Source organism: Herpailurus yagouaroundi, unplaced genomic scaffold (assembly GCF_014898765.1).
Source record: "Herpailurus yagouaroundi ecotype Mexico unplaced genomic scaffold, PumYag 192, whole genome shotgun sequence".
In the NCBI taxonomy this organism is placed as follows: domain Eukaryota; kingdom Metazoa; phylum Chordata; class Mammalia; order Carnivora; family Felidae; genus Herpailurus; species Herpailurus yagouaroundi.
Genome location: NW_024412423.1, coordinates 4,648,350 through 4,663,552, shown reverse-complemented (window position 1 = coordinate 4,663,552; position 15,203 = coordinate 4,648,350). Strand labels below are relative to the sequence as shown.

At 43.5% G+C, this 15,203-nt stretch overlaps 1 protein-coding gene across 1 annotated transcript in view; it reads right to left on the bottom strand.

Moving 5' to 3' along the window:
• The window catches only part of LVRN (laeverin), a 77,768-nt gene extending 63,855 nt beyond the window's left edge, over positions 1-13,913 (bottom strand). Inside the window, exon 1 of the mRNA XM_040444273.1 lies at positions 13,056-13,913. Within this exon, the coding sequence (XP_040300207.1) occupies positions 13,056-13,753 (698 nt within the window). The 5' untranslated portion in view covers positions 13,754-13,913. The remainder of the gene's footprint in view (positions 1-13,055) is intronic.
• Positions 13,914-15,203: the final 1,290 nt, after the last annotated feature.

The window sequence follows — 15,203 nt, the reverse complement described above, 5'->3', positions numbered from 1 at the left end:
GACCTTATGAAGATAAAAAGCTTCTGCACAGCAAAGGAAACAACCAACAAAACTAAAAGGCAACCAACGGAATGGGAAAAGATATTTGCAAATGACATATCGGACAAAGGGCTAGTCTCCAAAATCTATAAAGAGCTCACCAAACTCCACACCCGAAAAGCAAATAACCCAGTGAAGAAATGGGCAGAAAACATAAATAGACACTTCTCTAAAGAAGACATCCGGATGGCCAACAGGCACATGAAAAGATGTTCAGCGTCGCTCCTTATCAGGGAAATACAAATCAAAACCACACTCAGGTATCACCTCACGCCAGTCAGAGTGGCCAAAATGAACAAATCAGGAGACTATAGATGCTGGAGAGGATGTGGAGAAACGGGAACCCTCTTGCACTGTTGGTGGGAATGCAAATTGGTGCAGCCGCTCTGGAAAGCAGTGTGGAGGTTCCTCAGAAAATTAAAAATAGACCTACCCTATGACCCAGCAATAGCACTGCTAGGAATTTATCCAAGGGACACAGGAGTACTGATGCATAGGGGCACTTGTACCCCAATGTTCATAGCAGCACTCTCAACAATAGCCAAATTATGGAAAGAGCCTAAATGTCCATCAACTGATGAATGGATAAAGAAATTGTGGTTTATATACACAATGGAATACTACGTGGCAATGAGAAAAAATGAAATATGGCCTTTTGTAGCAACGTGGATGGAACTGGAGAGTGTGATGCTAAGTGAAATAAGCCATACAGAGAAAGACAGATACCATATGGTTTCACTCTTATGTGGATCCTGAGAAACTTAACAGGAACCCATGGGGGAGGGGAAGGAAAAAAAAAAAAAAAGAGGTTAGAGTGGGAGAGAGCCAAAGCATAAGAGACTGTTGAGAACTGAGAGCAAACTGAGGGTTGATGGGGGGTGGGAGGGAGGAGAGGGTGGGTGATGGGTATTGAGGAGGGCACCTTTTGGGATGAGCACTGGGTGTTGTATGGAAACCAATTTGACAATAAATTTCATATATAAATAAATAAATAAATAAATAAATAAAGCCATCCCACAAAAACAAACAAAAAAACCCTCGAGGCCCAGGTGGCTTCATTAGTGAAATTCAACCAAAAATTTAAGCAATAATCAATGCCAATTCCATATAAATTCTTCCCCCAAAATCAAAGAAACTTCTAAATGTATTCTTTGAAGGCAGCGTTACTCTGATACCAAAACAAGACAAAGAAAAAGAAACCCCATGAACAGGGATGCAAAAATTAAAACCAAAATTTTAGTAAATCAAATGCAACAAAATATAAAAAGGATAATACATCAAAACCAAGTAGTATATATCTTGCAAATGCAATGTTAATTTATCATTAGAAAATCAAGTAATGTAATTTGCTATATTAACAGGCTAAAAAAAGAAGAACCATATGATCATCTCAATAGATGCAGATAAAGCATTTGACAAAATCTGGCATCCAATCTGATAAAAACTCTCAGAAAACTAGAAACAGAAGGGAACTTCCTCAATCTGATACAGGGAATCTATAAAGAGAAGACGATGAAGAAGGAAGAGGAAGAGGAGGAGGAGGAGGAGAAGGAGAAGGGGAAGAGGAGGTGGAAGAAGAAGAGAAAGAAGAAAAACTACAGGAAAAAAATCATACTTAGCAGTGCAAGACTGAATGCTTTCAGCTTATGGTAAGGAACAAAACAAGGATATCTGTACTTAACTACTTTTATCCAACATTGTATTGAGGCTCTAACCATGGAAGTAAAGCAAGGGAAAGACATAAAAGCTACTTAAAGTAACCAAAAAGTAAAACTCTCTTTATTCAAGACTATATAATCACTGATACAGAAAATTTAATGGAATTCTCAGTTTAGCTAAGCTACTCCATGGTATTGCTGCTTTGGCATCCATATTGTTTGGCCAAGCAGCCTTTAGGGGCCTTAACCTGACATTAGCCTCATACAAGTACATGCTCTAGACAACAGCCTGCAGAGTCACAGGTAAATACAAGCTCCTGATGTGACTCCTGATATACCTTGTGATAAAGCCTTCCCCACCTGGAGGGCCATCCCTGCAAAGCTTAACAAAACCTCACTCTTTTTCAGTTGAATTACACAATCTGGCCATGGACTAAGAACCCCAAAGCACTCTGGCCATGAACCCTAATAAAGGCAGGCGCCCCAGCTCCTGTTGTTCTACCTATACCTTGCCTTGATCTCCCCATGTGACCCCTCAAGGTGTGCCATGTACTTCCTCCAGAGCCTAGGAATAATAAACTTCTCCATTTCAATTCCTTTGCGGTCTTTTGTTGAACCTTGGCTCACTATCTAACACCCCAAGGCTATGTAACATGTTAATTTAACAAAGTCAAAACAGGAATTAACAAAAAAGCTGCTAAAGCTAAGAAGTGAGTTTAGTAAGGTGACAGCATAGAAAATCAATACACAAAAATTAACTAACAACAAACAATTGGAAATTGGAATTTTTTTAAATACCATTTATAATATGTTTAAAATATAAAATAGGGAAAATTTGATAAGGCATGTACAGTTAAAGCTATAAAACCTTGCCAAGGGACATTAAAGAGGACCACAAATAAATAGGGAGATATATCATATTCATGGGTTAGAAGACTCAATATTTTAAAACTTGAATTCTCCCCCATTGCTTTATAGATTCAGCACAATCTTAACCAAGATTTCAGCAGATGTTTTTGTTGGTAGAAAATGACAAGCTAATTCTAAAATTCATATGAAAACACAAAGGATCTAGAATAGCCTAAACAACTTTTAAAAAGGAAACAAAGTTGGTGATAAATATTATCAGGTTTCGATATTTATTATAAAGCTTTAGCAATCAAGACACTGTGGAACTGGCATAAAGATATACAAATAAACCAATGAAGTAGAAGAGGAAATTCAAAAATACACCCTCCTATATATGGACAATTGATGTTTTACAAGGTATAAAGACAATTCAAAGAAGAAACAGTAGACTCTTCGGCAAATCGTATCAAAACCATTCAATATCTGTATGCAAAAAATTTAAAAATGACCTTCAATCCATATCTCATATAATATACCAAAATTAACTCAGGGGTGCCTGAGTGCTCAGTCAGTTAAGTGTCCAACTCTGGCTCAGGTCATGATCTCATGGCTCGTGGGTTCAAGCCCTGCATTGGCCCTCTTGCTGTCAGCACAGAGTCCACTTCAGACCCTCTGTTCCCCTCTCTCTTCCTGGCCTCCACTTGTGCGCTCTCTCTCTCTCTCTCTCTCTCAAAAATAAACATTTTTTAAAAATTACCTCAAAATGGATCATAGGTGTAACTACAAAACCTAAAACTATGCAACTTGTAATAAAAGGCATAGGAGAAATTTTTTGTGAACTTTGTGTAGACAATGCTTTTTTAGATACAATGCTAAAAGGCTGATACATAAAAGAAAAAAATGATAAATTGGACTTCATCAAGATGGAAAACTTTTGCTCTCAAAGATGCTATTAAGAAAATAAAAACACAAACCACAGACTGAGAAAATATTTGCAAATTATATGTTTGAGAAAAGACCCTTTAAAAATTCAACAATAACAAAACAACAAAAATGGACAAAAGATTTTAACAGACATTTTGCTAAGATACATGGATGACAAGTGCAGGAAATGATGCACATTATTAGTCATCAGGGAAATACAAATTAAAACTGCAGTGAGAGTCACCTATTAGAATGGCTAAAATGAGAAAGCCTGCTGGCAATACCAAGTGTTGATGAAGATAAACAACTAGAATTCTCCTATAGTATTGATGAAAATGTAAAATAGTAAAAATATTTGGAAAATAATTTTATAATTTTTTAAGAAATTAAACACCTACCTACTGCATTTTCCAGTCATCCACTCCACTAGTTATTTACTGGGAAAAAAAAAGGAATTCACACAAAGAATTCATACACAGACTGATACATGAATACTTCTCAAATTTTTGTGTATAATAGCCCAAGGAATCTACAAAAAAAATTCCTAGACCTAGTAAGTGAGATGAGCAAGTCATAGGATATCAAAACAAACATACAAAATTCAGTATTTCTAGAGAGTAGCAACAATCATATGAAGACTCAAATTAAAAATACAATACCATTTACAATTGTTCAAATAAAATTAAGTGCTTAGGGGTTAGATACAGTTTCAATTGCCCAATTTGACCTTGGATTAGGAAACCCAAAGCACTCTACCCATGGGTAGAGTATAGGACTTGTATGGTGAAAACAATAAAATGCTTATGAAATAAATCAAAGATCTAAACAATGTACATACAGACTATGTTCATGGATTGGCAGATTGAACACAGTAAAGAAAGGGAGAACAGGAGTAGAAGACAAAAATAGGAGCAAAGAGCAATGGCAATTAAAAAAAACAATAATGCATGTGATAAATATTAATTCAACTATATTAATACCAAAATCAGAGTGGTGCCTGGGTGGCTCAGTCCGTTAAACATCCAACTTTGGCTCAGGCCATGATCTCATGATTCGTGGTTTGAGCCCTGTGTTGTGCTGACACCTCAGAGCCTGGAGTTTGCTTTGGATTTTGTGTCTCCCCCCCACTCCCTGCTCCTCCCCTGCTCACACTCTGTCTCTCTCTCTCTCTCTCAAAAATAAGTAAACATTAAAAAAAAAAAAAAAACAAGATCAGAAATGAAAAGGGAGACATCAGTACAGATCCCATGAACATTAAAAGGATAATAAGTACTATGAACAGCTCTATGTTCATAGATTTGGTAACCTAGATGAAATGGACCAATTCCCTAAAAGACATAATCTTCCAAAACACATAGGAAGACACAATCTGAATAAGCTTATATCTATTTTAAAAATTGAATCAAGAATTAATAACCTTCCAAAAAAGAAAGCACCAGGCCCAGATGGGTTCACTGGTGAATTCTACCAAATATTTAAGGAAGAAATGATAACAATTCTCTACAATTTCTTTCAGAGGATAGAAGCAAATACTTCCTAACACATCCTGTGAGGACAGCATTACCCTAATATCAAAACAAACACATTACAAAAAATGAAAATTATTGACCAACATCTCTCATGAACACAGATGCAAAAATTCTCAACAAAATATTAGCAAATTGAATCCAATAATGTATAAAAAGAATTGTATACCACAACCAAGTGGGATTTATCTCAGGTATACAAGACTGGTTCAACATTTGAAAAATAATTAATGTAATCCATCATATCAAGAGAGTAAATAAGAAAAAAATCACATGATCTGATTAATAGATGCAGGACAAGCATTTGCCAAAATCCAACATCCATTCATGGTTTAAAAAAAAAACAAAAAACACTCTCAGTAAAATAGGAATAGAAGGGAACTTACTCATCCTGAATTAAAGATTGCAAAAAAATCTACAGCTAACTTCACACTTACTGGTGAGAACTGAAGGCTTTCCCATTCAGGTCAAGTACAAGGCAAGGATGTGCCCTCTCACCATTCTTCAACATTGTGCTGGAAGTCCTTACTAATGCAGTAAGTCAGGAAAAGGAAATAAATGGTAGATAGATTGGGAGGGAAGAAACAAAACAGTCTTTAGTCATAGATGACATGACTATCTATGTAGAAAATCCAAAAGAATTGACAAAGAAACTCCTGAAACTCATAAGCAATTATAGCAAGGTTGCAGTATACAAGACTAATACACAAAAGCCAATTGCTTTCCTACCTGCCAACAATTAAGTGAAATTTGAAATTAAAACCAGAATGCCATTTATATTAGTACTCCCCCCAAAAAATGAAATACTTAGGTATCTAACAAAATATATGCAAGATCTATACAAGGAAAAATAGAAAGCTTTGAAGAATGAAATTTTAAAAAGAACTAAATAAATGGGGAAAGATTCCATGTTCATAGATAGGATGACTCATATTATCAAGATGTCAGTTCTTACCAAATTAGTCTATAGATTCAATGCAATCACAACGAAAATCCTAGCAAGCTAAACTTGTGAATATCAATAAGCCAATTCTAAAATTTTATGGAGAGGTAAAAGACCCGGAATAGCCAACACAATATTGAAGGAGACGAACAATGTTGGAAGATTGACACTATCTGACTTTAAGACTTACCAGAAAGCTACGGTAATCAAGACTGTGATATTGCTGAAAGAACAGACAAATGGATCAATGAACAGAATAGCCCAGAAATAAACCCAAATACAGCCAACTGATCTTTGACAAAGGAGCAAAGGCAATGCAATGGAGCAGTGACAGTCTCTTCAACAAATGTTTCTGGAATACTAGACATTCACATGCAAAAAAATTGAATGTAGACACAAAACCTTACACCCTTCACAAAAATTAAGCTCATAAAGGGTCAAATTAACTCACAATGGGCCACTTTAAAATGTAAATGCAAAAACACAAAACTCCTACAAGGTAACACAGGAGAAAACCTATACCACCTTGAGTATGCTGATGTCTTTTTAGATACTACACCAAAGACATGATCCATGACAGAAATAATTGATAAGGGGGATTTCTTTAAAATTAAAGACTTCTGGGGTGCCCAGGTAACACAGTCAGTTATAAGCTTTTGATCTCTGCTCAGGTCACGATCTCACGGTTTGTGGGTTTGAGCCCTGCATCGGGCTCTGCACTGGTGGTGCCGTGTCTGCCTGGGATTCTGTCTTTCCTTCTCTCGGCCCTCTCCCACTTGGGTTCTCTCTCTCTCTCTCTCTCTCAAAATAAATAAATAAACATAATAAAAAAATTTAATTAAAAACTTGTGCTCTGCAAAAGACATATAAAGAGAACGAGAAGACAAGCCACAGACTAGGAGAATATATTTGCAAAAGACATATCTGATAAAGGATGGTTACCTAAAATATGCAAAGAACTCTTAAAACACACAGTAAGAAAACAACTCAATTTAAAAATGGGCCAAAACCCCAACAAACAACTCACCGAAGAAATTATACACATGACAAATAAGCACATTAAAAGGTGCTCCACATCATGTGTCATCAGGGAAATGCAAATTAAAACAACGAGATACCACTATTGACTTATTAGAATGGCCAAAATCCAGAACGCTGACACCACCAAATGCTGGTGAGGATATGGAGTAACATCATCCATTGTTGGTGGGAATGTAAAATGGTGCAGCCACTTTGAAAGACGGTTTCGTGGCTTCTTGTACAACTAAGCACAGTCTTATCATATGACTCAGCAATTATGCTCATTGGTATTTAACTAGAGAAAATTACCCGAAAGTTTTTGTCTACACAAGAATCTGCACAAAGAGTTGAGAGCAACTTTTTCAGAATCACCAAAACCTGAAGCAACGAAGATAGTTTTCAGTAGGTGAATGCATAAATAAACAATGGTATACCCAGACAATAAAATATTATTCAGTGCTGAAAAGAAATGAACTATCAAGACATGAAGAGACATGAAGGAATCTCAAATGCATATTGCATAATATGATTCCAAATATAAGACATTCTAGAAAAGGCAATACGATGAAGACAAGAAAGATCAGTGATGGGGGCAAGGGATGAACAGGCAGGTAACAGAGAAATTTTAGGTCAGTTAAAGTACTCTGTATGATATTATAATGATATATGTCATTACACACTTGTCCAAACAGAATGCATAACAGCAAGAGTGAACCCTACGGTAAACTATGGACTCTGGGTGATTATGGTATGCCAATATAGCTTCACTTTTTGGTTAAAAAAAATATATCATTTTGGCAGGTGGTATTGATAATGGGGGAGGCCATATAGGTGTAGGTGCAGGAGCTATATGGGAAATCTCCTTACCTCCAATTTTGTTGTAAACCTAAAATTGCTCTAAAACAAAAGCCTTTTTAAGAAAGCATCCTTAGCCATGATACAAAAGCCTGGTCTATTAAACAATTGATAAATCGGAAAAAAATAATAATAAAGAAATAAAGAAATAATTGATAAATCGGACTTCATTTATTTTTTTTTCAACGTTTATTTATTTTTTTTTTTGGGGGGACAGAGAGAGACAGAGCATGAACGGGGGAGGGGCAGAGAGAGAGGGAGACACAGAATCGGAAACAGGCTCCAGGCTCCGAGCCATCAGCCCAGAGCCTGACGCGGGGCTCGAACTCACGGACCGCGAGATCATGACCTGGCTGAAGTCGGATGCTTAACCGACTGCGCCACCCAGGCGCCCCATTCGGACTTCATTTAATGAAAAACGTTTGCTCCCTGGAGATGATTATTATCATTACTATTATTTTAAAGTTTTATTTATTTAAGTAATCTCTACATCCAACATGGGGCTCACGGCCCTGAGATTAAGAGTTGCATCCTTTTTTAGGGGCACGTAGGTGGCTCGGTTGACTAAGTGTTTGACTTGGGCCCAGGTCATGATCTCACAGTTCATGAGTTCTCTGCTGTCAGCACAGAGCCTACTTCGGATCCTGTGTTCCCCTCTGTCTGCTCCTCCTCTGCTCGAGTGCGCTCTCTCTCAAGAATAAACAAACAGAGTTGCATCCTTTTCTAACTGAGTCAGCCAGGTGTTCCTGGAAGACCTTATTAAGATGAAAAAAACAAGCTACAGACCAGGAGAACCCATTTGTAAACCACAAATCTCACAACAGACTGAGATCTAGAATGTATAAAGAACTCTCAGAACTCAAAAGTAAACAAACAATTCAATTAGAAAATGGGCAAAAGACATGAGGAGACATTTCATCAAAGGTGATATACAGATGCCAAGTAAGCATGAGAAAAAGCTGAACATCATGAGCCGTTGGAAAAATGCAAATTAAAACCACAATGAGGTATCACTACATACTCATCATGACAGCTAAAATAAAAAATAAAAACAGTGGTAAAAGCAAATGGTGGCTAAGCGGCAGAGAAACTATCATTCATACATTGTTGGTGGGAATGTAAATGGTACACTTTGGGAAGCAAGTTAGCAGTTTCTTGAAAACTACATGTGAAACAACCGTATGACCCACCAATCGTGGAATCTGGGTGTTGATTCCAGAAAGATGAAAACTTGTGCTTGTCCAAAAACGTATACAAAATTGCTCATGGAAACTGTTTGTAATAGGCAAACCTGGAAACAACCAAAATGTCCCCATGTAACAACTTCTCCCTGCCCCTGCCAGCTCCTAGCAACCTACATTCTACTTTGTCTCTGAATTTAACTACTCTAGGCACTTATACAATGCCCTCAAGGTTCATCTATGCTGTAGCATAGGTCAGAATCTCCTTCCTTTTTAAGGTGGAATAATACTCCCTTTTATGTATATGCCACCTTTTGTTCATCCATCCATCCATTGATGGGCATGCATTGCTTCCACCTGGTGGCCGTTTTGACTAATGTTGCTCTGAACATGTGTACGGATCTGGAATTTCTGAAGGTGTGCCCCAGGACTCTGTTTCATAAACTCCTCTGGTGACTCTAATATACTTTATTTATTTATTTTTTAAATATGCTTTATTCTTATAATTTTTTCATTTTTTTAATGTTTATTTATTTTGAGAGAGAGACAGAGTACAAGAGGGGGATGGGGCAGAGAGACAGGGAAACACAGAATCTGAAGCAGGCTCCAGGCTCTGAGCGGTCAGCACAGAGCCCAACGCGGGGCTTGAACTCACGAACTTCGAGATCATGACCTGAGCCAAAGTCCGACGCTCAACCAACTGAGCCACCTGGGCACCCCTCTAATATACTTTAAAAGTTTGTGAACCACAACTCTAATTCAGGATTTCCTCACGTGTAGATGGGCAAGGATTTGGGGTAGCCCTCACACACTATTATAGAGATCTTACTCACATACGAGAATGTCAGTCTTTTTCAAATTTTATGAATCATTCTGGTAAGATCAAAAGAAAAACCTTGGTTTGGTGTTATTTCTCTTGAACACCTAGTTCCAATTTCCCTTTTTAAGAAAGAGAGAGCAGCCCGTGGATTCAGAGGCATCGGATTCTTCAGCAGACAATAAAAGCAGGGAGAACTCAGAGACCTTGTTTTTCATTGCATTGGTCGGTTGCATGACTATAAATTCCAAATGGTTTCTGACTTATGATAATAACGTAGCATTGCCTTTTAATGAATCTACTTATTATTTTTGTTTAAATTGAGCAATTTTTTTAAGCAAAAAAATATGGCCAGAGGTGTGTGAAGAGGGCAAAACCTTGGGTAGCAATATGCCAGAGAATCAAGTCTGGGAAACACCGCTTCAAGGAACATTAACATTTGGAGTTTGCTCTCAACTTTTGGCACATGGAATGAGGAAAGAATCACACACTCACACACAGAAGCACACATCTAAGGCACTCAGTGGATGGCTCCTACATGCAGACATAGGATGGCACCTGCCACGTGCAGAAAGGCAGAGAAGCTTCCCCAGCAAACTCTTAAGCCAGAAAATCTTCACCCAAGCCTTAGAAGTGTGAGACAGCGATGCTCTTTGCACTTTCTGGAAGGGTTTTCTTTTTCTCTTCCCTTAGTGTTGAGTAGTAAAATTATTTAAAGGCTTCAGCCTGTCCAGACTGTGATAAGGGGTCACCAAACGAGAGGCAAACATGTTCAACCACTGGCAGCTGGGATTAGGCAGTTTGTGCCCCAGGTGGGGGCCCTCTTCTTCTTCAACTCAGATCTACCCAGAACGTGGCAGGTTTCTTGCTTAGGTGACAAGAAGCTGCCCCTAACAGTTACACTGTGAGCTAACGACAGTAGCTGCCACTGCATGGACTGTGTGCCAGGCACCAACCTCTCTCTCGTTAATTCTCACAACGCCCTAAAAGCTGACACTCAGCTCCATTCCGTGAATGAGGCAATGAGCTCAGAGACATGAAGAGACTGACTCAAGGCACACAGCTCAGACTCGGGCCTGCTGGGCTTCCAAAATCTGCTTCACCATAAGTCATCATTTTGTCCAAGTTCTTTGCGACCTTGGCTTCCAGCACCACTGGCCGTTTGCTTTCCTTGCGGTTTGCAAAGCAGAGACCCAGGAGAACAACTCCTGAGCAACAGCCCCTTCAAGATGCCACAGTTTTGTAACTCTACATCGGTCTATGAACATCTGTGGGACTTGATTAGGATTTCTGCTTGTTTGAATTTTCATGTTCTCAAAATATGGTTTCTAGTTACCACTAGAGTTGACCACACGATGGAAAAATGGAAAGGGGCCTTTCGTTTCCCATATTTCTAGGGCAGTTCATCCAGGCCGTGGCCTTATTAGGAAAAAGGAAGAGATGGATTAGCAGATGAAGATTTACTGGCTGACAGCAGAAAATACTGTCAGGTGTATGTGCAGTGGTCGTGTGTGTGTGTGTGTGTGTGTGTGTTTCCTCTAAAAATCTTGCATTCTGAAATACACATACAGTCACTTTAAAAGGTTTCTGGTGTCCATAAGTCCCGTGACACATCATCCCAATGAGAAAGTTTCCAAAACTCTTTTTCAAGCACTGGTGCATTTTTGAAAGAAAAAAAACAAACAAACAAACCAAGCATACAGTCCTTAAAAACAAAAGTTACAGATTACACATCCGCTAAGGCAGCTTATTAAACTTATTTTAAAACCCCTGGCGTTTTGAAAACAGGGCAGGAGATGATTTAGGGGGTAATTTACTAGGTTCCTCTCCCTCAGAGAACATCTGAGAACATTTTCTCTACTAATAAAAGGCAAAGTACATGCAGTTGTGTAAACCGCAAATGCCCCACCAGTGCGTGAGTGAAGAAGCTCGCCAGCCTGGACAAAGACCTTTCTGGTGTCTTCCGCAGAAACGATTTCCCCAGCGCTCTCCTGAGTTCAGTAGCATGATCTCAGGGCGTGGAAAGAGGCAATTCTTGCACTGGAAACATTCCGTGTGGAAGACATTATCCCAAATGAGTGTAAAGAGAACACATGTAAGCTGCGTGAGCTTGCAAACTCAGAGGGGAGGTCTCTTGTCACCGCTGTTAGTACTCCCCCACCCCCACCCCCACCCCAAGCAGCGTCCCGAGAGAGCCGTTCAAAAAGCTTGGGAGGGGCGCCTGGGTGGCTCAGTCGGTTAAGCGTCCGACTTCAGCCAGGTCACGATCTCGCGGTCCGTGAGTTCGAGCCCCGCGTCGGGCTCTGGGCTGATGGCTCGGAGCCTGGAGCCTGTTTCCGATTCTGTGTCTCCCTCTCTCTCTGCCCCTCCCCCGTTCATGCTCTGTCTCTCTCTGTCCCCCCCCAAAAAAAAAAAAACGTTGAAAAAAAAAAAAAAAAGCTTGGGAGGGGTGGGGGTGCTGCTGCTCATCCCCAAAACAAGACGCCTTCCCCAGGCAGGGGGGTGGGAGGGGATGAATTAAAGGGGATTCTTAAATTTGGGAGAACCCTCAGCAAAAGAAATAAAAAATGAGAAGAGCACCGACGTGAGTCTGCCTGTTGCAAGAGTAGCATCTACGGAGCGCCCAGGGGAAAGGCAGAGCAGGGAGCTGAGCGCGGAGGGGCGCTGGGGGAGGGAACTTCGGCGAGCGCGTGGGTGCGGCAGCCCCAGGCTTCTCCACCTCTAACCCCCAGAAATCCCCCGGTGGTCTCGTTAAAACGCAGAGTCTGATCCCTTTGATCGAGGTGGGGCGGGGGGAGATCTGCATTTCGGACGAGCTCCCAGATATTACAGCGACCGCTGGCCCGCGGACCAAACTGAATAGCAAGGGATTTATTTGACCCCTGTGGTGAAGCAAGCCCTCCGGGGTTAGAGCAGAAGCGGGGCTTTCTGAAGCCTTCCATTAACCTCTAGGGTAGTAGCGACCTTAGAAAAGCAAGGACAGAAACAAACTGGACGGGCAGGAATGGGGCTGAAAACTGGCCAGAGGCAGGACCACGGTCCGAGAGGCTTTATGACAAGCAGGGTCTCTGCAGGGCAGCGGGGGGGGGGGGGGGGGGGGGGTGGAGGCGCTCGCCTTTTGGCTCTGCAAGCAAGCGTCGCGAGGGGTGGGGGCTTTGCGGTGACGCAGGAGACGCGCACTGGGACGCAGGTAGCAGCGGGACTCCCAGCTAGAGCGGGGGACCGGGGCCGGCCTGTCCTTACCTGCGCTCGCCCTGGTCCGTGTAGATGCTGAAGAAGAGCCCCTCCCTGAGGTCCCGGTACACCAGGCCCGAGAAACTGAGCTGCAGCTCATACCGGCTCCCGGGCTGCAGGGTCGCGCCGAGCTCCAGCACCATATACTGCATGTCGAAAGCGAACCACACGTCGTCCACGGGCACGCGACCCACCGCGCCGTCTCGGGGGCCAGAGGACAGAGGACCCCGCACCTCGGCGCTCTCGCAGTCCAGGAAGAGGCTGTGCAGCAGCAGCCGCGCGGTGGCCGCGGTGCAGCGCACGGTGATGTTCACGCGGCCGGTGAAGCTCAACGTCGGAGACTGGAACTCGTTCGGACGCAGCCGGGGCCACAGCTCCACCTCATAGTGCAGAGGCACGAGCCAGGGCGGCAGGCGCAGCTGGTCCCAGGGGCCCGGGGGTCGCCAATGTCCCGGGGTGGCCGTACCCGCCGGTTCACGAGTGGGGCGGGGCGGCCAGGTGGGCAGCTGCTCCTCCTGCGTGCCGCGCGGCGAGGACGCGGCGTCCGGGACCCCGCTGTGATGGAGGTCGGACGGCTGGACGCGTGCGCAGCGGCCGTACAGGGCGGCGAGCACCGCCAGCGCCAGCAGGAGCGCGGCGGCCAGCGCGGCCAGCAGCAGGGCTACCGCGCGGCTCACGTAGAAGCCAGAGCTGGAAGGGGGCCCCATGGCTGGGGCCGGGGCGAGGGCCGGGCGACAGCCGGGAGACCTCGGCGGCTCAAATCGTGGCCCGGGTGCTCAGTGATGGGACCCCCTTCGCTCTTCTTCTCTGTACCGTCCCGCCTCCTCCTCCGCGAGGAGCTGGGGAGACAGGAGCAAACGGTTGGGACCACGGCTTCCCCCTCCCAGCTAATCAGATCCAGGTCCCTGCCCATCCACCCCCGCCCCGCCGGAGCCTGGGGAAGAGGCGGATCCCGCGCACCGCAGCGCGCGCCCCTTTGGGTCCAAAGGAAAAGACCTCGCACAAGAGGCTTCCAGAGACGACGCGCTAAGGGGACGGTCGGACCACACTCGAACTTAGACACTTCCGACGAGGATGTTTGGATTCATGGCATTTGTTCGATGCGCCCCAGTGCGGTCTCAGGTGTTGTCGGAAAAGAGACAAGTGCAGGGCCCACGCTGCTCCTTGACTGCCGGAAGGTCTGCGGACAGCACACCTGCTGGCCATCAGCTGGGGAAGCCAGGGCTAGGGGTTGGGTGAGGGGCTTAAGGATCGGGACTTTTGGAGACGCACTCTGAAATGACCCTCAGAAGGACATCCACGCCATCAGAACTAACTCCCGGAGCCAAACCGTTGGGCCTACATTCGCCTCCTGAATAAGCTCAGGACTCAGCAGCCCAGGAAGAGAGTGCGAAGATGGAGACAAGGCCAGGAGTCCCCGAGCCTTTCGGAGCTGGCGAGGTGGGGCTGGAGGAGGGGCCGACAGAAAGGCAAGGGGAGTTCCTCCGGGGCTGCGGGGTGTAGAGGGGTCGTCCCTGGGAAAGGGGACCTTCTGATTTCCAAACCGGTCCGTTTCAAGCCATAGTAGTGCGGCCAGCCTTTCCACTCGGAAACTGCCGGGGCGGGACCGTGCCCCAGTCGGTGAGATCTTTGGCTTGCCGGGCATCTGTTTGCTATTTAGCCCGTGCTGCAGGGAGAGTTCCCCGGCCTGGGAGCGGAGCTCCGAGTCTGCAAGCAAGCGCTCGCGTGCGTTGCGAATGGGGTTGCGCGTACTCCGGAGGCACTGGGGGAGGCGAGAGGGCGGTTAAAAATTCTCTTGCTGGCTGAAGATTTACTTGAGCGCATCCCATCTTCAGACTTTCAGAACTCAGAGAAATTTTCCATCTCTGCCAGAAAACAGTCTTCACGCTCCTGCTAGGTCCCATCCAAGGACGAAACCCTTCCACCTGAGTTCAGAGGTGGGGTAAACCAAGGTGATTCCCCTGGCAAATTGACCTTCCCAATGAAATTAATCACGTTAAAAATAAACTTCCGGAACGGGACAGGGCGGAAGAAGAAAACTTAGACCCAAGCTCACACAGATAGTTGTGCTGTAATCTGTAGACAGACCCGTGTCCTGATTACAGGTTTGACCTGCTTTCTTCAGCAATGAAACGATCATATTTGAAAATAATGGTG